Below are 24480 nucleotides of genomic sequence, written 5' to 3'. Positions count from 1 at the left end.
GGCCAGAGCTCCTCAGTATGTCATAGCATTACCTCTCCTAAAAGGATTTCACAAATATGACTTTTTTTTTTTTTTTTAAGTAAAGCACCACACCCAATGTGGAGCCCAATGCCGGCTTGAATTCATGACCCTGAGATCAAGACCTGAGCTGAGATCAAGAGTTGGACACATAACCAACTAAGCCACCCAGGCCCCCCATAACTTAACCACTTTCATAATTTTAATAAATGAAAGTTATCAGAAGGCACAGAATCATAAAATATATGTTTAGTATGTAAATGCCTGTGGCTGAAGACACTGGAAGAAAACAGAGTATTCATATGCTTACATACATACGTAAAATCACTTAAAATACTAGAGCCCCAAGATCAAACAGATACAGAGACTCAAGATACCATGAGCAGCATTTCCTTTGGTAACAGGACTTTACCAAGATTTGTTCATAATTGGGCAAAGTTACAAATTAAGCAAAGTGTAGTCTTCCATCAGTTGCTCAGTAGTTGGATGTCCTATATATTAGTGTATATTTAAACTGGAAAAAAAAACCAACAAAAAACCTACTTGTGTTTTTAAGTAAAATAGGCCTCAGGCTTATCTAATTGTAAACAAACTTTTTTTTTTTTTTTTAAGATTTTATTTATTTATTTGACAGAGAGAGATCACAAGTAGGCAGAGAGAGAGAGAGAGGAGGAAGCAGGCAGGCTCCCTGCTGAGCAGAGAGCCCGATGCGGGACTCTATCCCAGGACCCTGAGATCATGACCTGAGCCGAAGGCAGTGGCTTAACCCACTGAGCCACCCAGGCGCCCAACAAACTTTTCTTTAACCTCTGAATTTGTGTCAGGACATTAGAAAATCATGCAAGATATGGGATAATTGTATTTATAACTGTTCCTCAGAATTTCTAGCATCCCTTGAACTTATTAAATGCTATTAGCGCCCCTCATCATATAAACACATTATTGTAACAACAAAATCACTCCCACATATTTACAAAATAGCTTGTAAAGTAACAATTTTGCTGAAAGCACTGATCTAGACCAGAGGGTCAGCCATCTGCTTTTGTGAGGTTTTTTTTTTAATACAGCCATGCCTATTAGTTTACATATTATCTATGACTGCTTTAATACAAGGCAAGAGTTGAGTAGTTATAACTTTTTACAATTGCAACTATAACAGCTTTTTGCCCTGCAAAGTCTAAAATACTATCATTTGGTCTTGTGAGAAAAAATTTGCTAATTCCTGATCTAAACCATCTATGCCCATTGACAGTCTGTCGTTAAAGGATCTCCGAGGACTGAAATTCATAGTTTCCATATCATCACAGTGAGGCATGAAGCAAGATGAATCGGGCAGAAATGTTCCTCTATTTTTTTAATTTATAATTTGTTTAAGTTTGTATTATTTTCCCTAACATCAGAAGTGGAAACAACTGTTAGACTAACAACTAAATCAGGCAAGATGTTCTTTACCCCTGTTTTTAAGGAAACACAGACAATAGAGTAGGAACTAGAGATGTTTATAATTTAGAAGGAAATATGCCTTCTTAATTTGTTTAACTTGGCTATTTAAAAAGTTCAGAGATATTTCTTATTTAGTAAATGGAAAGTGTGTTAAGTGTCCATGATGAGAAACCTCTATTTTGGCGATTATATTCAGAAATATAATTTTTACTTTTTTACTTTCTCTTTGGTTTTTACTTGATTTTAAGAAGTATAATATGTATTTTACAATCCTTAGATTATTTTCCTAGGTCAGGAAACCATTACATGGGAAGAATCAGGAGATTGTAGGATAATGTAATCCTTTTTTTTTTTTTTTTTTAAAGATTTTATTTATTTATTTGACAGAGATGAGAAGCAGGCAGAGAGGCAGGCAGAGAGAGAGGGGGAAGCAGGCTTCCCGCCGAGCAGAGAACCTGATGCAGGGCTCGATCCCAGAACCCTGGGATCATGACCTGAGCCGAAGGCAGAAGCTTTAACCCACTGAGCCACTCAGACGCCCTGATAATGTAATTCTTAAGAGTATGGGTTTTGAAGTCAAAACTGGCTCTGTCACTTACTGAATATTCTTAAACATGTTACTTAACCTTCAGTGTCCTTATCTGTAAAGTGAATATAATAATATTAATGTGTTGGGATTGTTGAGAGGAATGGCTGACATATTATAGAAAGAGCATAGTTTATGGGCACCTGGGTGGCTCAGGTTGATCGATTGCCTTCGGTTCCAGTCATGATCCCAGAGTCCCAGGATTAAATCCCACATCGGGCTCCTGGCTCCGTGGGGAGTCTGCTTCTCCCTCTGACCTTTTCTCCTCTCATGCTCTCTCACTTTCTCTCTCTCTCTCTCTCAAATTAATAATTTTTTTAAAAAAGAACATAGTTTATTGTGGTGCATATAGCAGATGTGGAATGACTAGTAATTGCCAATACCTGGAAGAGAGATTGGATGCTTAGCCTATTTTATTGATTTGAAAATACCTTTATTGTTACTCTAAGGTGATACTCATTGTAAAAAAAAAAAAAAAAGGAAAGAAAGAAAATTTAAACAATTCAAAAAAGTATAAAGAAACAAGTAATATTTTGAAAGACTGCCCTCCAGATATTTTTCTGAACTTACATACTTAGAGATATGTATGTAACATTCGACAAAAATAAATAAATAAAATAAATGGAGCCTGTCATTTAACGTCCATGTTTACTCTAGATCGTGAAAGTTTGGTGAAGGTGAATATATTCCATTCACAGAGAGTAATGATCATCTTAAACTCAGATATTTCTCTTAGTTATTTGTTTTTAAAAATTTGGTTGTTTCAGATGGAGTTTTGATGAAACAGTGACTCATTTCATTTATCAAGGCCGACCAAATGACACTAACCGAGAGTATAAATCTGTAAAAGAAAGAGGAGTACACATTGTTTCAGAGCACTGGCTTTTAGAAGTAAGCAAGATTTTTTTTCCTTCCCTCTCTATTAAATGAGAATGTATACAAACATTGTTTTGAAGACACAAACCAGTTTCCATGTATGTAAACAAGTTTGATAACCTTAGTTAATAGTGCACACTTCATTTCTTTGGCATTAAAAACTTAAGATCAGTCCCTAAATACTTAACAACTTCTTAATGGGTACTCTTTCTGATTTCTCTGATTTCTCTTTCTGATTTCTGAAATTATGTGAAAGATAACATTACCGTAATTTAAGGAGAATTAATTTAGCATGCCAATGCAGTTCAGAACTATTTCTTTGCTTTCTGAATATTTCTAGAAGTATGAATGATTCCTTGGCAAAAGCAAGGAATGAATTAGATCTTATTCTTAAGTGTACATGACATTAAAATTAGAGCAATTTTGTCATTTGTATGATGGTATATTTCAGTATCACCTACTTTTCAAAACTTTAATTCTGCAAACTTTTGCCACCTTAGGATGTAATATATTGGTTGTCCTTATTCTACTTCATGTAATTTATTCACTAAGATGTTTTTCAGTCCTGTTTAAAGCATGCCGTTGTATTGCAGTGTGCGCAAGAGTATAAACACCTTCCTGAATCTCTTTATCCACATACTTACAATCCCAAAATGAGCTTGGATATCAGTACAGTGCAAGATGGCAGACTCTCTAATAGTCGACTACTCTCAGTGGATTCAGCAACAAAGGATGATGAGGTAGATAATATGGATGACACATTTACCCCCTCCTTAAGCTGAATGTCTAATCATATGGTGCTTTGAAATTTTATGCAGTGACTTGGTTTAAGACATTGTAACTTTTCTCCTTAAATAGCCAGATCATTTGCCTGTAGAAGAAAACAATATAGACAGTGTGGCCACCAGTAACAAAGAATTAGCAACATCAAATGGCGATGGAAGGAGTGACTCTAAAGGAGGTAAAATATTTTAAATTACAAAAAAAATTTGTTTACAAATATATTATCTTTCATACAGAATGCTTCCGTTGCATAGAAAAACAGTTGTTTTCTCTGTCTCTATAAAGCATGTGTTTGAGGATTAAATTAAAGTTCCATGCCAATCATTAAGTAATAATATACAAAGCTTTAGTGATTTGTAAGTGTCAAACTTGTGAAATCTGTGGAACTAGGTATTTTATGGAGGTAGTGTGATAGCCCTATTTTGCTAAAGGTAGGTGGGATTGGTGGTTTTGTGAAGATTTCTTCTTCAGTTCAGTTCTTTTAACTTCCAAAAAGCTTTGGTGTATTATACATATGACATGGTTTAAAGGTATGGAAGGATGCATGAAGAGTTTCTCCCACCCTTCCAATGTTTTTAGTTTCTTAAGTTTTTGAGTTATTAGAGTTGTTTTATGCATACATAATCATAAGTACATATGTTCTCCCCTTCTGCACTTTAAAAGATATATATAAAGGGTAGACATACTATATATGCTGTTTTACCCTTTGATCCTTATCTTTTTTGCTTAATAGTTTAACTTGCGGAGTGTTTGATTTTGGTACATGAGCTTCTTTGGTCTTTTTCTTTTTTCTTTCCTCTTTTCTTTTCTTTTCTCTTTTTCAACTGTCTAGTATTCGTTGGGTTGACTGAGAAGAAGAAGAAGCTATAAAGCAACCAAAACTGATTATTTGAAGTTTTTAGGATTGCAGTCCAGGTGATATAGTCCACTGAAACTCCTCTAATTGCAAGCGGGGAGTACAGGCTTTTATAGGCAAAAACCAGATGGCTATATAACTTGTTTTGAAAGAAATATGATTGGTGCTGTCAAAATTTGTTTGTTTGTTTTTACGATTTTATTTATTTGAGAGAGTGAGCAAGAGAGAGAGAGAGAGCACAAGCCTGGTGGGGGCAGAGGGAGAGAGAGGAGCAGGCTCCCCACTGAGCAGGGAGCCTGGTATGGGATTCGATCCCAGCATCCTAGGATCATGACCTCAGCGGAAGGCAGACATTTAACTGACTGAGCCACCCAGTTGCCCCTGGTGGTATCAGAGTTTGAACTGACTAATACAAGATTATCATTTGGCTAACAGGTATTAACATCTCTCCTTCAGTTCAAAATAGAAGGATATGTTCTAGGAGGTGTTGGAGTTTGCAGTTGACAAGTCGCAGTTGACAGAAGTTAGCAATTCATGGTGTTCTGAGAATTGAAACAGGAGACTGTGTGCTGGCCCTACTTCCTTAGCGTCCTTTGACTCTGTTTTTATTTTTATTTTATTTTTTTTAAGATTTTATTTATTTATTTGACAGAGAGAAATCACAAGTAGATGGAGAGGCAGGCAGAGAGAGAGAGAGAGAGGGAAGCAGGCTCCCCGCTGAGCAGAGAGCCCGATGCAGGACTCGATCCCAGGACCCTGAGATCATGACCTGAGCCGAAGGCAGCAGCTTAACCCACTGAGCCACCCAGGCGCCCCTTTGACTCTGTTTTAAGTAACTCTCTTAGCAGTGCTTCATTTTGAATCTTCTTTCACAACTGTGTGAATGGCCATTTAGCCTGTCCCTTTTGTGGGCAGCTAGTTTATTTCTGATTTCTTGCTATTACAAAGAGTGCTCCAATGAATAACTTTGTATCTAGATGTCCTATTTTTAATGGATTAATATTTTCTATTTTCCTTACTCATCTTATCCTACTAGAGCTTTCCTTATGACTTATCTATTTGGTTAGTCCCACGCAGTTCATTCCAAAAATATTTAATTTAGTGCCTCTTTCTATATTTAATCTACAAGGAAACCAAAGGTAAATACTGTGATCTGCTTTCAAGGACCACAGGGGGAAAATCACATATGTTAATTCCTGGAGTGCACCTCAGAGTGTGGTACATAACACAGGAGAGGGTGACAAGCAGGCAGAGAGCTCTACAAAAGGGATAATCACCAGGTCTTAGCAGTGTGTCTTAGTAGAACTTCTTGATTTTTTTCATACGCAGTTATCCTGGTAAGGACTGCCTTTGTGTTCTGCAGTATTTGCAGTATTCCTTGTCTTAGTGCATTACTATAATGTGTAGTAAGTCAATAAATGTCAGTAAATTTGTGTTCAGCCAGATCTAGACAAAACAGTTAATGTGTATGAGATGCGATAAAAAAGAAACTTAAAACAAGAGAAAAAACTTAATTGTTTATGTGTTTTCAAGCTCTGACACAGACCTTGGAGATGAGAGAGAACTTTCAAAAGCAGCTGCAGGAGATAATGTCTGCTACATCAATAGTGAAACCCCAAGGGCAGAGGGCTTCTCTTTCAAGAAGTGGTTGTAACAGTGCTTCTTCAACCCCTGATAGCACTCGATCTGCCCGCAGTGGGCGAAGTAGAGTCCTGGAAGCACTGAGGTATGTACCTGTCACTGATGGTGGAAAGGAGTGACTCTGACTTGTGAGAAAGGTAGTTCATTATTTAGGTTCCTACTGCCTCAGTTCCATGAGTTAAGCCTAATTTTGCACCTTTCACCGGGGGTGGGGGTGGGGGGGGATTGCGATCTGTAAAGCCAAAGATTAGACTATCAGGATCAGGAAAAGTGTTATACACTGGGCTTTGTTTAGCGCAAACTAAATATATTATGTATTGGTTGTGTGGCCTTTTACTGGCTCACTTTTCCTTCTTCCTTGGCTTTTTCTCCTTCCCTCCCTTGTTCCAAGCAGTTCTAGAATTCTTAACTTTGGGATAGGAAGCAGACAAGGGTTTGTTCCATACAAAGCAACTGCTTTCACGTTGTGGTATGATTAATATTTTTTATTACCCCCCCCCCCGAGAAATGATTTTAAGATCCAGTTTGCCTCCTTTGCAATGGATTCAATCAGTAATTCTCTCTGTACTGTCATGTTAGTGTTAAATAATATTAGTTCTAAATTAAAGTTATTTCTTACTAGAACTACAGATATTTTGTATACATGTGGCTTTTTATTTACTATACTTCAGATCATGTGTTGTCATTACAGAGACCCTAAATCTTGTGCCAAGTCAGAGTAGATAATTAAACTCAGAATAAAAGGCTATCTTCCTTGTTTTTGAGGCAAATGAACTGTGGGGGTGCCATCAGCTTTGGTAAATTAAATTTGCTAAGATTCCACTTACATATATATACATAGAAGGAAAATAGTTGGAATTATATTTACTCTAGTGAAGTTGCTAAAAATAATGACATAAAACACACTTTACTCTAGTTCAGTATATGGCTGCTCTATCTTAGACTCTAGGAAGTTTGGTTACCAAGAGCCAAAGGGACCTTCTTTTAAGGCAGATTTTATAGTACTAATTATAGTTGTTATTATTTCAAGTGATAAAAATACAACATCTCATAAGCAAAGTAACCAGTTTTCTGAACATTACTATGTTTCCTTTCCCTAAGTCTGTATAATTAGAAGAAATTCCATTTTTAAATACAGCAATCATTTTAGAATTTTAAAACAATTTCTTGACAATAAACTTTCCCCTTTGAAGTTTTAAATAAATGGAAATTTAGTAAAAAATGGTGTTTCCTTTTCTAACTAAAATATTTTGTCAGTTTCTGGAAGAAATATTTTAAAAAGAAAAAATGTCCCAAAGTGCATTTACTCAGTATTTGAGGTAGCTTACTCTTTGCGGGCATATAAAGGTGAGCCTCAAATTTGCCATCTACCTTATAGAATTTATGAGTATAGATTTTGTTGTAGTTAACTGTTTATCAAAATTGTCGCTTTTATTCCTTAGGCAGTCACGTCAAACAGTACCTGATGTCAACACAGAGCCCTCCCAGAATGAGCAGATCATTTGGGATGACCCAACAGCCAGGGAGGAGAGAGCAAGACTTGCCAGCAGTCTGCAGTGGCCTAGTTGTCCCACACAGTATTCAGAGCTTCAGGTTGACATTAAAAAATTGGAGGACTCTCCTTCCCAGGAGGCTTTACGTGACTCAGAAATTGCTAAACAGGGTAATGAAAAGAAATCTATTCATTTGTTTGTATAAGTACTTGTTAACTTCTTCAAAATAGATAAGCATATCGCAGTTCTCTGAATTACACATGCAAACAAACAAACAAAAAACTTGCTAGATATTTCTGATTTCTGTTTAAATATAAGAGAAAAATTACTATGAATTGAGGTAACTTGTTAGTAAAATTGAAAAATATATTTTGATTCTTAAATTTGGAAATTGAGGATTAGGCAGTTTTTTCCATAGTTTTCCCTATTGTTCTTCCTCTCATTCTCATCCTTTATTTGTATCATTAATGTTTGTTTTCTTCCCAGTCATCTTATTTTCATCTAAATCTTCTAAATTCCACCCAGCAGGTACCTACATTTGTTCTTTGGATTTGTATGTGTTCCCAGTTTTTTCCCCTTGGGCTTTACCTTGAAGACAAATTGATTCCTGTCTTCCATCTTTGATCATCTTTTTTCCCCCCATTTTCTCGTATCACATGGTTATGTCTCTGCCCTAGGTAGATTTTCTCCAAGTGTAACATGACTTTCATTTTACAAATTTGGGTTACATTGTTCTGATGAATGCCAGGTAGTTAAAAGGTTGGGAGGGGCACCTGGGTGGTTCAGTGGGGTAAGTCTCTGCCTTCTGCTCAGGTCATGATCTCCGGGTCCTGGGATGGAGCCCCCCATCAGGCTCTCTGCTCGTCAGGGAGTTGGCTCCCCCCCGCCCCGCCTGCCTCTCTTTCTACTTGTGATCTCTCTCTCCGTGTCAAATAAATAAATAAAATTTTTAAAAATAAATAAATAAAGGGTTGGGAGGAGCCCACAGATAACACCACTTGCCTTTTTAAAAAACTAATTAATTGCATTTATTTATAAGCTCTAGAAATAGACTATTTCTTTTTGCATGTACTTTTCACACCAGAATTTGTGTTTAATTTCATCTTGGTTAAGACAGATGAAAATATTTGCCTCAATTTGTTCTTAGTCATATTTGGATAACATCACACTGCAGCATTTTATTGCCCTCAGCTGTCTGTGATCCCGGAAGCGTGTGTGTGACTGAAGCTCCAAAACCCCCAATCTCTGAAGAACTGGAAACACCGGTAAAAGACAGCCACCTAATCCCTACACCTCAAGCGCCCAGTATTGCCTTCCCCCTCGCCAACCCACCAGTGGCTCCACATCCTAGAGAGAAGGTTAGTTTATCCTTAGTATGATGAAAACCTTTTTGATATTGCTATTATGCTGCATTAGAAATTTGCTGGTACCACTATTATGAGTTCGCAAATGTTGAAAACTGCATTTCTCTGCATCCTATTATTTCTGTATTTGATAAGTCAAAAAACTAAAAATGTCACTTAAAAGAACCATGTACCTGATTGATAACCTTTTTAATGTTAATTTTTTCTAAAATAAAACTCTTTCATTTCAGATTATAACAGAGGAAACACATGAAGATTTAAAAAAACAGTATATATTTCAGTTGTCATCTCTGAATCCTCAAGAACGTATTGATTATTGTCATCTGATTGAAAAACTAGGTACAAGTATTTTAAGTCAAAAATGTAACCTTCCTTGGAAGTCAATGTAGTTGATGTCATTTGTAAGATGTACAAATTGAGAAAAAAAAGATGGGTGGGGCACCTGGCTGGCTCAGGTGGTAGAGCATGTAGTTCTTCATCTTGGGGTCATGAGTTTGAGCCCTATGTTGGGTGTGAAGTCTACTTAAAATAAAAAATCAAATAAAAGATGGGTAACTTAAAAAAAAGAAGAAGATGGATAACTTGTCCTGAGTGGTATGTATTGACTCAGTATTAGAACTTTGACTTTTTTATACTTCTAAATCTAAAGTCATAGGATTTAATGGGTCATAGGATTTAAAGATTTAAATTGAAACCAATCATTAAAATGATTTAAGAGTCTCTTTTGCTGCCTTGAGCTTTTGTTCCTTGATGAAATCATTGAAATTACAGACTTAAAATACAACTGCATTTCTGTGAAGCTGAAGGTATGGTTATACCCAGAGAGGAGCTCCTTCTTAGGTAACATTCTTACTCAATTATTATCAGACTCCATCTGACATCCTGGAAGCAGCATACTAGACAGGTAACCTGGTGCTTCTCTAAGCAGTACTGTCCAATATAAAGAGAGCAAAGGCCACTAATTTTAAACTTAGTAGTAGCCACAATTTAAAAAGGAAAAAAAAGTGAAATTAATAAAGCATATATTTTATTTAACCTTTACATGAAGTATGTTCAACATGTAATCAATATAAAATATCAGTGACATTTTGCCCTTGTAGCACATCTCAGTTTAGTCTGGCTATGCTTCAGGTGTGTGACAGCCATGTGTGGCTAATGGCTACTGTATTGGACAAAGTAGCTCTACAGAATTAAGGAACATATAGGGGGAGAACTCAATCTGACAGCTTCGTATAGAGGAAACATTAAATAATGGTTGTTTTCAATGACGGCCCTGAGTCGTCAAGAAAAGATTAAATGTTACTTAGCGCTGTCCTGTTAAGAATGTGGAAAACTATGATAGTTGTTTTTTTTTTAATATTTCTGTCAAATACAGTCATACAGTTGAGAAGCTGTGTTTCTTGGAAACTAGACTTATGTGGAACACTGTTTCCTGGTCCCCCAATCAATTAGAGTTATAAATCAAAATTGTTCAGCTTTACCTAGAGCTTCCAGAACAGAAGAAGCTGCTTCATTTGCCTGTTTCCTGTATTTTGTTCCATCCCTGTAAACTCTGGACAAGAGTAATATCAACTAACAGAGAATTGTCTAGAAGAAGATAGAGAAGAGAGGCGGATGAGGACAGATTGTGCTGTTGTAATGGACTCTTGAGTAGAAAGGTTTTTTTTGTTTTGTTTTGTTTTTGTTTTTTAAAGATTTTATTTATTTATTTGACAGAGAGAAATCACAAGTAGACGGAGAGGCAGGCAGAGAGAGAGGGAAGCAGGCTCCCTGCCGAGCAGAGAGCCCGATGCGGGACTTGATCCCAGGATCCTGAGATCATGACCTGAGCCAAAGGCAGCGGCTTAACCCACTGAGCCACCCAGGTGCCCTGAGTAGAAAGGTTTTGATACTAGAATGTGCTCCCCCTGCTTGTGCTTGCTCGCTGTCAAGTAAATAATTTTTTTAAAAATATATTTTATAAAAGTATATATATGTGAAGTAAAATAACCATCAGTCAAGGCTTTACGGGTTATTTGGTGCATTTTATTTATAAATAATTTTATGCTGAGTTGACATGTTTTTCCTAGGAAGAAGTTAAGAATTCAGTTTTTCTCTACTTTAGGTGGATTAGTAATAGAGAAACAGTGCTTTGATCCCAATTGTACACACATTGTTGTGGGACATCCACTTCGAAATGAGAAGTATTTGGCCTCAGTGGCAGCTGGGAAATGGGTACTTCATCGCTCCTATCTGGAAGCATGCCGGACTGCTGGCCACTTCGTACTGGTGTGTATTCAAGTTAATATGAAGAATCATTTTTCATTAAAAGTAATTGTCCTAATAATTGATTCAAGCATCTACACTGACCATTCATATAATTGAAATAACCAAATATGACCAATTAGATGATACCAATTTTATATGATTCACATTAACAAAGCAAAAAAATTCAGAGATCACAGTCTCAGATTCTCAGTTATATTAGTTTTGTTTAATTTTAATCTGGGTTTGTTTGTTTGTTTTCCTCTTTGGAATGACAGAAAATTTCAGGATTACCTCATTGTAAGCTTTTATCTTTACTGCCAGCCCATTAAATATTAAATTGTCTGGGGACACCTGGGTAGCTCAGTCAGTTAAGCTTCTCATCTGCCTTCCGCCCAGGTCATGATCCCATGATCCCAAGTCCTGAATTGGCTGCTTGTTTAACAGGGAGCCTGCTTCTCTCTTAGCCCCTCCCCCCTGCTCCTGTTCTTGCCTGCTCACTCTGTCTCTGACAAGTAAATAAAATCTTTTTTAAAAAAATGTTCTTAAGAGAACATTTTTTAAAAAATATTAAATTGTCACGAGGCGCCTGGGTGGCTCAGTGGGTTAAAGCCTCTGCCTTCGGCTCAGGTCATGATCCCAGCGTCCTGGGATCGAGCCCCACATCGGGCTCTCTGCTCAGCAGGGAACCTGCTTCCTCCTCTCTCTCTGCCTGCCTCTCTGCTTACTTGTAATCTCTGTCTGTCAAATAAATAAATAAAATCTTTTTAAAAAAAATATTAAATTGTCTGTAATATTTTGGTCCCTAACTAACCATCATAATAATATCTAATTAAATGTCAGAATATTTGACCCTCCCATGAAGCCAAATTAATGTATATGTCCTTCCTCTGTGCTCATAAATTGATGCTTATTTAGTGCTCTGTATTTATAACAATTGAATGTGTAGCTTTTAACTCCTACATGATTATGGACTCCTTGAGGACATATTGTAGGACCAGATCCAAGTGTATTGTACTAATTGTCTAGGAAGAAGACTATGAATGGGGAAGTAGTTCCATACTTGATGTTTTGACTGGAATCAACGTTCAACAACGAAGACTAGCACTTGCAGCAATGAGATGGAGGAAGAAACTCCAGCAAAGACAAGAATCGGGCATTGTTGAGGTATTAACTTAATATATGGTGATAGGAACAGCATTCATTTTCATGACTATTACAGATTTTAATTTTAAGAGAATATGCTTATTAACAAAATAAGAATATTCTACTTGTCTTTAATGCTTTGTTGATATACTTAGTTTGGGCATTCTAAATTGGGCTTACTGTTAATTCCTAATTCTTTTATTCATGATTGAGGAGGAGATGTATATAACGTTGATGGCTCTTTTAAGAGTATATGTGTAAGTGGGGCTCCTGGGTGGCTCAGTCGGTTAGGCATCCAGTTCTTGCTTTCAGCTGAGGTCATGATCTCAGGGTGATGAGATTAAGCCCTGCCATCGAACTCCTCGCTCAGCTGGGAGTCTACTGGAGAGTCTCTCTCCCTCTCCCCCCACACTGTGCATGTGAGTGCTAGCACATGCTGTCCCTCAAATACATAAATCTTTTTTAAAAAAAAGTAAAAAGAGGGGCGCCTGGGTGGCTCAGTGGTTTAAGCCGCTGCCTTCGGCTCAGGTCATGAACTCAGGGTCCTGGGATCAAGTCCCGCATCGAGCTCTCTGCCTGCCTCTCCATCTACTTGTGATTTCTCTCTGTCAAATAAATAAATAAAATCTTAAAAAAAAAAAAAAAGTAAAAAGAAATGGTAAAAAATAATTTAAATATATGTGTAAAATGTGACCCATACTATATTTCTTCCAAAGACTCTTCAGCATCTACCTTCAGGGGTTCTTAACATGGGATCCACAGACTCTCCTAAAGGGGTCGTAGATCAGACTCAGGAGGGCTGTTAATACGCTTTGGATGGGGCAGGAGAATACATCCTTATTTTTCCTCATCTCTAATTGAAAACATTTCCTTTTATTATAGAAGTCTATATAACAAATCACAAACTTTTAATAGTACCTATGATTTTACCCCAACAGAAATATATCTTTGCTTTGCATTACAATTCCAAGCATCTTGAGATATTGCTTATGTTCACTTTTTTTTTTTTTTTTTAAGATTTATTTATTTATTTATTTGACAGACAGAGATCACAAGTAGGCAGAGATAGATGAGGGGAAGCAGGCTCCCTGCCGAGCAGAGAGCCCAATGTGGGGCTCCATCCCAGGACCTGGGATCATGACCCGAGCTGAAGGCAGAGGCTTTAACCCACTGAGCTACCCAGGCGCCCCTATGTTCACTTTTTTTAAATTGAAATATAGTTGATACACAGTGTTACATTAGTTTCAGGTGTGTAACAGATTTGACAACTATATATTATTCTTACCACAAGTATAGCTACCATCTGTCTTTACCACTTTAAAATTATAATAGCTATCCAGCCACCATTAGGTCTTTAATTTAATTCATTAATACAGAAGCATACCTATTGTGTCACAAATTTGTAAATATTTTGATTATTTTTAATAAAATTTTTTTTGTGGGGCACCTAGGTGGCTCAGTGGGTTAAGCCTCTCTGCCTTTGGCTCAGGTCATGATCTCAGGGTCCTGGGATTGAGCCCCGCATCGGGCTCTCTGCTCAGCAGGGAGCCTGCTTCCTCCTCTCTCTCTGCCTGCCTCTCTGCCTACTTGTGATCTGTCTGTCAAATAAATAAGTAAAATCTTTAAAAATAAAATAAAATAAAAATTTTTTTGTAATTCTTTACACTTCATGTTAAAACCAGTATTTTAAAACATTGTTCATATGACAGAAATTACATTTCAATAAAGCTGTTTCTTTAAAAGAATTATTTACAGAACAGGTCCATAGGTTTCACTGGGCTGTCAGAGGGGTCCGTGACTCACAAAAATGTTAGAAACCCAAGTTAAATAATCTTGTGTATTGTATGCTTAGCTCTCTACTGTGTCCAAGCTCTTCTTAGCCTTAATTCCCTTCTTTTAGAGTAATTCCACTGGCTTTTGTTGATTGTAATTCCTTAGTGAGATATTTTATAGTTCTGATTGAAAATAGTAAATATTTTCAAGAGAAATATAATGGGGGTGTCATCTAATCTGAGAAGTTGTGCATTAAGTTCTACCCTGGATTAATTATAAGAAAAAGTACAAGAAAAGACTAGACAAAAGTGAAGTTGCTTTATTTTATGTTAATCATTAAAACATTTTCCTTCATTCCTCAAGTATTTATTGATGGCCTACTGTGTGCCGAACACCATGGCTATGTGTTTCACAGTATTCTGACCAGAGACAGTTACCGCTGTGGCAGATGGTAAAGGTTATAAGATTATTTGTTGACATAAAACTAAATTTATAGATAAAATAATGTATTTTTTGCATTTATTTCCCAAATAATTTCAACCCTGATTATTTTTTCATTTGTAGGGGGCATTTAGTGGGTGGAAGGTTATCTTATATGTTGACCAATCCCGAGAAGCAGGATTCAAACGCCTTCTTCAGTCAGGAGGAGCAAAGGTTTGTATTGAGTCAACTTGAAGAATTTTTTTACACAAATTATTTTCCAACCAAGATTGCTATGATCAGTTCTTGATTTTCAGTACTTTGTGAGATGGCGGTCCTTAAGTACAGATTATACAGCTGAATACTTTGGGGCATCCATAGATTGTGATGCTTCTTACTGTTTTTTCTTTAGGTACTGCCTGGTCATTCTGTACCTTTATTTAAAGAAGCCACACATCTCTTTTCTGACTTCAATAAACTGAAACCAGATGACTCAGGGGTTAATATAGCAGAAGCTGCGGCCCAAAATGTGTACTGCTTGAAAACAGAGTACATTGCTGATTATTTGATGCAGGTTTGTAAGATTTTGTCCTTGATCTCCTCATCACCAGAGATAGGCTTATCTGCATAGGGATGTGACTACATAGCAAAACCCTTGGCTTGTTTATTAATAGAATGTTCAGCTCCAGTTGTGCTCTATACAGTCCCTTTCAGTTTTATTCTATTTTTTATAATAATGAATACATATGTAAACATTTAGCTTGGAGTTAAACGAGGCAGGTATAAAAATCTAGGTACCTCTGAAAGTCTTAAAAGTGCCCAATATAATGTTGAAATATTGCTTTTCACAAATAGCTTAAGTTTTTATTTGAATGGACAAAGAAAAATCTTTGTCCTAAACACCTAAAATACCATTAGGAATCAGCAAGGTATGACACATGATAATAAATGTCTTACTACAAAGGATTTCAAACGTAATGGTATAGAAATAAGGGGAAGCCAAAACTCAGCCTGCTGTATAATTTTTGCTGTTTGTGTTTGGGAGTTTTTCAGGATATATAGAAAAAATGGCTAAAACGTAAACAATGAAATTTTTGTCATAAAGCAGTGGGATGTACTGATTAGGAATCAATAAGCCAATACTAACTGCTAAAAGCACCTAAATAACTTTTTTAAAAGCTCAAGTTATTTTTTTCTCTGCTTTTCTCAGGGTTGTATTGTGTGTTGGGCACTAGATGTCTGGAGGAATGCAGACGGGGAGTGGTCTGCTCTGTATTTCTACGTCTGAGCTCATCATTGCCTACCTAGCTCTCAGATGTAGGTCAAAACAGAACACTTCTGTGGGGCAAAGCTGCAGACTAGGGAAGGGAGAGTAGTGACTTCATGTTCAAGTTCATGGTCAAGATAAGCCAAGCACAAGTAAGACTCTTGAGATAGAGCCACCCCAGTGTTCTGACCTCAGGATAAATGCAAGGGGGTAAGAGGGGGACATTAATTAAAAAGCTGGGTGCAGTGGCTGCAGGGATCTTGGTAATGACAGCATTCAACATGTTTTTAGCCACACTGCTCCTGGATGGTCACCCTCTATTTCAAACTGATGTCATCCCAGGATCTCCAGTCACCATTCTTTCTCTTCTCATTTGGATCTCCTGTTTCTGTATGCCATGTCATCCTGATCTGCTCTCATTTAATTGAAGGTCATCTTGTAGTAACTTCTTGAGAAAGCTCATGGGAGATAAACTGAGATTTTTCTATGTGTGAAAATTATTTTTTCTATGATTACATTTCTCTTATCATTTGGATGGGCATCAAATTCTGGGTTGGAACCTATTTTCTCCTTAGACTTCTGATCACTTTTCTCCTTCTAGTATTGCTGCTGAGTAGTTAAAGCCATTTTGATTTATAATCTCTTATGTGTAACTGTAATCTATTAGGAAGCTCTTTTTGTCCCTAGTTTTGAGATTTCAAAATGATAGACTATCATGAGGGTCTCATTGTTATGCCACACATGATAGGCCTCTTCTGGTTTGGTAACTTGTGTCTTTTAGTTCTGGGAAATCTTGAATTATTTTAATAATTTTTTTCCCTCCACTTTGTTTTCTCTAGTACTTCTGCTACTTGTATATTGGATTTTCTTATTTTATAACTATTTTTAATCTTCACTTTTTGAGAGGTTCCCTCAGTTCAGTCTTTTTTATCAGGTCTTCATTTTGCTATCATGTTTTTAATAAGACTTTTTTTATTTTTTGAATTTACATTTTAGTATTTTAATAACACCTTTTTTGTTTCATAGATGTAATACCTTCTCCTGGATCTCAAATGATTTACTTATTTTTTTTTTTTTAACTTATTCCGGTATATTCTCTATCCACTAAGCTGCATTTTCCTCTTTCTTTGGGTCTTTATCTTCCATATTAGAGGAAGTTATTAGATTAAGAGTAGAGTATAAAAAGCTGATTGGAAGTACTGAGCACACAGTTGGGTCTTGGCAGTTTTGATCTGGATGCAATAGTCTTGGTGGTCTAGTTGTTGGGGATTGTCTTCTGGGTTCATACTTGGGTGTACTTCTTGAATTGTTTCAATTTATCCAAAGAGGAGTCTTCCAGTCTGCCTGAATGAGGAATCTGGGCACCTTTTTTTTTTCTTAATTGATGACATAGGACATTAATTTCAGATGTTCAGCATAAAAATTGTATGTATTCATGACTGCATATGCAAAATTATCATCATACATAATGACAGATTTTCTTTCTTGTGATAACTCCCAAGATTGAGGCTTTTAGCAACTTTCAAATATACCATACAGTCTTAACTGCTGTACTCACCATGTTGTATATTACATCCTCAGGATTATTTATTTTATAACTGGAAGTTTGTACCTCTTGTTCACCCTTATCCATTTCCTCCAGCCCTCACATCTTGCATCTGTCAATCCCATCAGTTCTTTGCATCTGTCCCGTTTGGGGTTTGGGGTGTTTTGTTTTGTTTTGTTGTTTTATCTTTAAGATTGTATTTATTTATTTGACAAAGAAAGCACAAACAGAGAATGCAAGAGGGAGAAGCAGGCTCCTTGCTGAGCAGGGAGCTCAGTGTAGCACTTGATCCCAGGACCCTGGGATCATGACCTGAGCCAAAGGCAGATGCTTAAGCTACTGAAGTACCCAGGCACCCCTATTTTTTATTTTAGTTTCCATGTATAAATGAAATCATCTAGTACTTGTCTTTCTTTTTCTGACTTATTTCACTTAGCATCATGCCATCGAGGTCCATCCATATGGCTGTAGTTGGCAGGGTTTCCTTAGCTGAAATATTTTTTATGGTTGATTAATCCATTTGTGTGTGTGTGTGTATGAGTATGAATTTTCTTCATTCATCTGTCAGTGAACACTAAGTTTTTCATATCTTGGATATTAAAGATTGAATTTATCATAGTGTTAATAGTTTCAGATGTGCAATATAATGATTCAGCAGTTGTGTACATTGCTCAGTGCTCATCAGACTAAGTGTACTCTTGAGGTATGTTTTTTAATTTTTTGAAGAAAAAAATAATGGCTGCATCAGTTTACATTCCCACTAAAAGTACACATCCTCATCAACACTTTTTGTTAATAGCTATTCTAACAGGTGTTAGGTAATATCTCATTATGATTTTGATTTGCATTTCTTTGACGATTAGTGATGTTGAGCACCTTTTCATATACCTGTGACCATCTGTCTTTGGGAAAATGTCTTCAGATCCTCTGCCCCCCCCCCTTTTTTTAAGATTTTATTTCTTTATTTGACAGAGAGATCACAAGTAGGCAGAGAGGCAGGCAGAGAGAGAGGGGGAAGCAGGCTCTGGCTGAGCAGAGAGCCCGATGCAGGGCTTTATCCCAGGATCCTGAGATCATGACCTGACCCAAAGGCAGAGACTCAATCCACAGAGCCACCAAGGCGTCCCTCTCTGCCCATTTTTTAATCAGATTGTTCGGGATATTAACCCCTATCTGACAGATGACTTACAAATATTTTCTCCCTTTCTTTTTTTTTTTTTAAGATTTTATTTATTTATTTGACAGAGAGAGATCACAAGTAGGCAGAGAGGCAGGCAGGCAGAGAGAGAGAGAGGAGGAAGCAGGCTCCCTGCCGAGCAGAGAGCCCAAAGCGGGACTCGATCCCAGGACGCTGAGATCATGACCTGGGCCGAAGGCAGCGGCTCAACCCACTGAGCCACCCAGGCGCCCATTTTCTCCCTTTCTTAAGTTGCCTTTCCTTTTGCTGATGGTGTCCTTTGCTATGCATGAGCTTTTTAGTTTGAGGTCTTCCCACATGTTCATTTTTGCGTTGCCTTTCATTTTGGTGTGAAATCCAAATAATTTTTTACCAAGACCAATGTCAAGGAGCTCATGACGTATGTTTTCTTTTGGTTTTATGGTTTCATGTGTTAGGCCTTTCATCCAAATCTTTTTTTTTTTTTTTTTTTTTTTTTTTTTTTTTTTTTTTTAAAGATTTTTTATTTATTATTTATTTGACAGAGAGAGAAATCACAAGTAGGCGGAGAGTCAGGCAGAGAGAGAGAGAAGCAGGCTTCCGCTGAGCAAAGAGCCCGATGCGGGGCTCGATCCCAGGAAACTGAGATCATGACCTGAGCCGAAGGCAGTGGCTTAATCCACTGAGCCACCCAGGCGCCCCTTTTTTTGTTTTTTTTTAAAGATTTTATTTATTTATTTGACAGAGAGAGAGAGATCACAAACAGGCAGGGAGGCAGGCAGAGAGAGAGGGGGAAGCAAGCTCCCCGCTGAGCAGAGAGCCCAATGCGGGGCTCAATCCCAGGACCCTGAGATCATGACCTGACCTGAAGGCTCAGGCTTAACCCACTGAGCCAACCAGGTGCCCCTTTCATCCAAATCTTAATCCATTTTGAGTTTATTTTTGTATATGGTTTAAGATAGTGGTCCTGTTTCAGTCTTTTGCATGTAGCTATCTAGTTTTTCCAACACCACTTACTGAAGAAACTGCTCTTCCTATTCCATGTTCTTGGCTCCTTTTTAATTGATTGTGTATACCTGGGTTTATTTCTGGGTTTTCTGTGCTGCTGATCTATGTGTCTGTCTGTCTGCTAGTACCATACTGTTTGGTTACCATAGGTAAATAGAATTTAAAATCAGGGAGCGTGATGCCTCCAGCTTTGTTATCCTTTCTCAAGATTGCTTTGGCTATTTGGAGTCTTTGTGATTCCTTACAAATTTTAAGATTGTTTTTTCTACTTCTAGAAAAAATGCCATTGGAATTTTGTTAGGGATTGCATTGAACCTGTAGATTGCTTTGGATAGTGTGGACATTTCAATAGCGTTAATTCTTACAGTCCATGAGTGTGGAATATCTTTCCATTTATTTGTGTCATCTTTAGTTTTTCTCGTCAGTGTCATCTAGTTTTCAGTATACAAGTGTTTTTATCTCCTTGATTAAATTTGTTCCTAGGTATTTTATTCTTGATGCAATTGTAAATGGAATTTTCCTTTATGTTTGAAATGGCTTTCTTTTAAAAAGGGTATCGTTGGGTCTTGCCTTTTTATTCTTTAGTCCATCATGTAATTATTGGTATGATTGGATTTAGGATTTTTTGCAGTTTTCAATTTGTTTCTGTTCTTGTATTCTTCCTTTCTTGCCCTTTTTTTTGGTTGGAGGCAGGGTGCGTTTTGCTCTATAGATTACAATATACTTAACTTTTTATGGTCTAGCTAGAATGATATTGTGCCACTTCACACAGAATATAGAAATCTTGCAGTCACATAGGTTCCTTTACTTCCCCTGTCCTTTAAACCAGGGGCCAGTAAACTGTAGCTCACAGGTCAAACCCTGTCCACTGCCTGTGTTACTAAGTTTTACTGGCACACAGCTCTATTCACTCTTTTTTTTTTTTTTTTTTTTTAAAGATTTTATTTATTTATTTGACAGAGAGAAATTACAAGTAAATGGAGAGGCAGGCAGAGAGAGAGAGGGGGAAGCAGGCTTCCTGCTGAGCAGAGAGCCCGATGCGGGACTTGATCCCAGGACCCCGAGATCATGACCTGAGCCGAAGGCAGCGGCCCAACCCACTGAGCCACCCAGGCGCCCTCTATTCACTCATTTATGTGTTCTCTTTTCTGCTTTTGCACTCCCACAGCTGGCCTGAGTAGTTGCAACAGAGACTGTCCCAGACAGCCTGAAATATTTAATGTCAGGTCCTTCAATGTAAAGCAGGGGCCAGCAAACTTTCTGTAGTTTGTTGTATATTTTCCATCAGTCTCTTACAGTTCCACAGAACAGTGTTCTGCCTTAAAGCAAAACTTGCTTAAACAGTCCTATGTAGGGCACCTGGGTGGCTCAGTGGGTTAAAGCCTCTGCCTTCGGCTCAGGTCATGATCCCGCAGTCCTGGGATCGAGTCCCGCTTTGGGCTCTTTGCTCAGCAGGGAGCCTGCTTCTGTCTCTGCCAGTTTCTCTGCCTACTTGTGATCTCTGTCTGTCAAATAAATAAAATCTTTTTTTAAAAAAAAAATCTTACGTATTTCGAGGGAATTAAAAGGAATAATGTAGTCATATTTATCCTATCTGGTATCAATTTTCAATTTTTCTTCGTTCTAAAACTTTGATTTCTAGTTTTTTATTTGATTTTATGGGACCAATTCTAGTTTTCTTTTATTTGAGAGTGTCTATTTTACCTTTATGCTTGAAGGATTTGGGGTTTTTTTTTTTTTGTAGGGCATAGGATTTAGGGTTGATAAAGTTTTTTCTTCTACTAAAGATTTTACTTTCTGCTGGCCTCCATTACTTCTGAGAAGAAGTCAGCAGTAATTTGAATTCTTCTCCTGTATGCAATGCAGTATCTGATTTTTTTTTTTTTTCTGGCTATTTCATCTTTGATTTTCAACATTTATGATACTTTATATCATAAATATATGGTTTCTTTATATTAATCCTGCTTCATGTCTGCAGGGTTTCTTCAGTCTGTAAACTTCTCTCTTTAACCAAATTTGAGAAATTTTGATCATTACTTCTGCTCCATTCTTTCCTAATTTAGTCACTCATACCTTTTGAAACTGTCCCACAGGTCCCTCGGGCCATGGTTACTTTGTTTGCAATCATTTTTTTGTTTTTTTTTTATTAATTCCTATTTATCTGCCTCCAGCTTCACTGATTTTTGTTATTTTTATTCTATTCTTAAGCCTATTCCATGAGATTTTTTAATTAGATACTAAAATTTTTTTTACATCTAGAATCTGTTCTTTATTATAGTTTCTATTTGTCTGCTTTTTCAAGGATAAGAGCTGCTTTAGTATCATTTTCTACTATTTCCAACATCTGGGTCATGAGCAAGATGTGCTGCTTTTATTTTGAGGTAATTGTAGCTTTACATGCAATTGTAAGAAATAATACAGTTCCCCCAGTGGATAACATCTCGCAAAAACAGAGTACAATATTAAAACCAGGATGTCGACCTGATACAATCCTCCTTTCCCCTCCGATTTCCCCACTTCTACTTCATGTGTCTGCCACCACAGTCAAGACACAGAACAGTCTGTCACTACAGCAATCTTTCATTTTGCCTTTTCTTAACTACACCCACCTCCTTCCCTTCATTCTCTTCTCCCAGCGGTCTTTTATACCAGTTAATCACTAATCTGTTGTCAGTTTCTTTAAATCTTAAAATGAATCAATATAGTGTATTTTTTTTTTTTTTAGCAAAATTATCTTGAGAGTCATTGAGGTGTTGCTTGTATCAGTAATTTTTTTACTTTTTATTGCTGAACAGTTCAGATATACTACAGCTTAACCATTAATGTATTGAAAGACGTCTAGGTTGTTTCTACTTTGGGACTATTATGAGTAAAGCGGCTATGAACATTTTTTGCACAGGTTTTGTGTGAAAATAAGATTTGATTGCACTAGGATAAATTCCTAAGTTGTGTGTGTCCAGAGTGGTCATAATTTACTTTCCTACCAATACAAGTGATCCAGTTTTTCTGTACCCTAACCTATCATTTGTCATTTTATTTTAGTATGTTATGTCATAATCTCTCATTGTGGTTTTAATGTGCAGTTCCATAGAATGCCTTTGGTGTGCTTCCTAAATGTCAGGGTAGTTTCTTTTCAGATATTTGGGTCAGAAGTCGTCATCAGGGAAGAGTTGAATCAAAAGGCACTTAACCCAGTATTTTGTGATTCATTTTCATGTTATCCAGTCTGCCATCTAGCTAGAAAATTAAGTTTTATCACACTTGTAATAAGGAGGGTAAAGGTCCTTTAAGGTTGGAATGTGGTTGTGAGGAAGAGAAGTGCAAGGATTTTCTTTTCAAGGTTTTATTTATTTATTTATTTATTTATTTAATAGGCAGCGATTACAAGTAGGGAGAGAGGCAGGCAGAGAGAGGAAGCAGGCTCCCTGCTGAGCAGAGCGCCCAATGCAGGGCTTGAGCCCAGGACTCTGGGATCATGACCTGAGCTGAAGGCAGAGGCTTTAACCCACTGAGCCACCCAGGTGCCCCAAAAGTGCAGGATTTTAGAGGCAGTGTATGAATTTTTGCTTTGCTACCTGCCAGTTATAAAAAAAGGTTAAATAACATATCTTATTGTAAAATGAGGAATAACAAATACCTATCTCACATGTTTTAAGATTAAATAAAAAGGATTTTTAAAAATTGAGAATATAAGGTGTCACATCTTAACCATACTTCGCAAATGAAACCATTATCAAGATCTAAGCTGGCCCAATTCCACCTGAGCTATACATTTTTTTCTGATAAAATGTGAGATTTTGTCATACCAGTTCTGTTCCCTAAATGTGATGTGCTAAGTAGCATACCTTAAAAGACCAATTTTAAGTTTTTCTGGTTAAAGAGCACAGTCAAGGAAAAAAAACGAGCATTTTTTTTTCCCTCTTTTATAGGAATCCCCTCCTCGAGTAGAAAATTACTGTCTCCCAGAAGCAGTTTCGTTTCTTCCAAATAATAAGGAACCTGGGCTTGGATTATCACAGAAGAGGAAAGCTCCTACAGAGAAAAATAAAATCAAACGACCTAGAGTAAACTAATAATGTTTACTCTTCAGTCACCAAACATTAGTATTTTAACTATAAAGCCTGAATGTTACTGTCCTGGATTTACATAGTAATTTAAAGACAAGTGTCTGAAGAAGAATTCAGCTTCAGAGTGTCATGATGACCTTGCTTGTAGTTTTTAACACCTGAAATTTTAATCACTGAAATATTAACTGTTTTACCTGAAATAACAACAAAACATAAAGCCTTAGCTAGCTTGTCATTAAAGTGCATTGAAGGTGTATGGGGCTGATTATTTATTTTCTTGTAAATATCTGAGACTGTAGCTTAGTGGAAGCTTTAGTAAGGTGATAGATTTTGCCTTAAGATGTCCGCTTTAATTCGTAACAGTAAGGAAGTTGTCAATTGGGATTTATTCATAATTTCCCTGATTCTTCTCACCCCTTTCCCTCTTTTTAACAGGAGCCTGAGTACAAGGTTTAATGAGGAACTGAGGCTTTAAACTTAAATATGTGTGAGTGTATATATGTATATGCATGTTTGTACAGATCTCCATGATGTTTGCCAAGTTTGGGCGCCCAAACTTGGAAAATAAAGACAATAAAGAATAAAAGTGACTCATACAAGTTCAGGTAAGTTTTTAAATGCAAAGTATTCTGGTGTCCATTCTCTTGTTGAAGCATTAAATGATTGTAAGATTTAGTTTGAAAAGCAAATTGCTGGGGCACCTGGGTGGTACAGGTGGTTGGGCATCTACTCTTGGTTTCAGCTCAGGTCCTGGGATCAAGTCCCAAGTCAGGCTCTGGGCTCAGCACAGAGT

The 24480-nt window shown here is 37.0% G+C and overlaps 1 protein-coding gene across 5 annotated transcripts in view; it reads left to right on the top strand.

The window, feature by feature from the left end:
* Positions 1–24277, top strand: part of TOPBP1 (DNA topoisomerase II binding protein 1) — a 63713-nt gene extending 39436 nt beyond the window's left edge. For 4 of the 5 annotated variants that reach the window (XM_059162642.1, XM_059162640.1, XM_059162638.1 and 1 more), the window contains 12 exons: positions 2815–2938; positions 3517–3663; positions 3782–3884; positions 6096–6288; positions 7646–7866; positions 8888–9054; positions 9291–9399; positions 11165–11328; positions 12334–12471; positions 14788–14877; positions 15056–15217; positions 23550–24277. In XM_059162642.1, the coding sequence (XP_059018625.1) occupies positions 2815–2938; positions 3517–3663; positions 3782–3884; positions 6096–6288; positions 7646–7866; positions 8888–9054; positions 9291–9399; positions 11165–11328; positions 12334–12471; positions 14788–14877; positions 15056–15217; positions 23550–23693 (1762 nt within the window). In that variant the 3' untranslated portion in view covers positions 23694–24277. The remainder of the gene's footprint in view (positions 1–2814; positions 2939–3516; positions 3664–3781; positions 3885–6095; positions 6289–7645; positions 7867–8887; positions 9055–9290; positions 9400–11164; positions 11329–12333; positions 12472–14787; positions 14878–15055; positions 15218–23549) is intronic. The other variant, XM_059162641.1, reaches the window with a different exon arrangement.
* Positions 24278–24480: the final 203 nt, after the last annotated feature.

Source organism: Mustela lutreola, chromosome 2 (genome assembly GCF_030435805.1).
Source record: "Mustela lutreola isolate mMusLut2 chromosome 2, mMusLut2.pri, whole genome shotgun sequence".
Taxonomy (NCBI): Eukaryota; Metazoa; Chordata; class Mammalia; order Carnivora; family Mustelidae; genus Mustela; species Mustela lutreola.
Note: the sequence above shows the minus strand (reverse complement) of the source record. Positions and strands in the feature narration are given on the sequence as shown.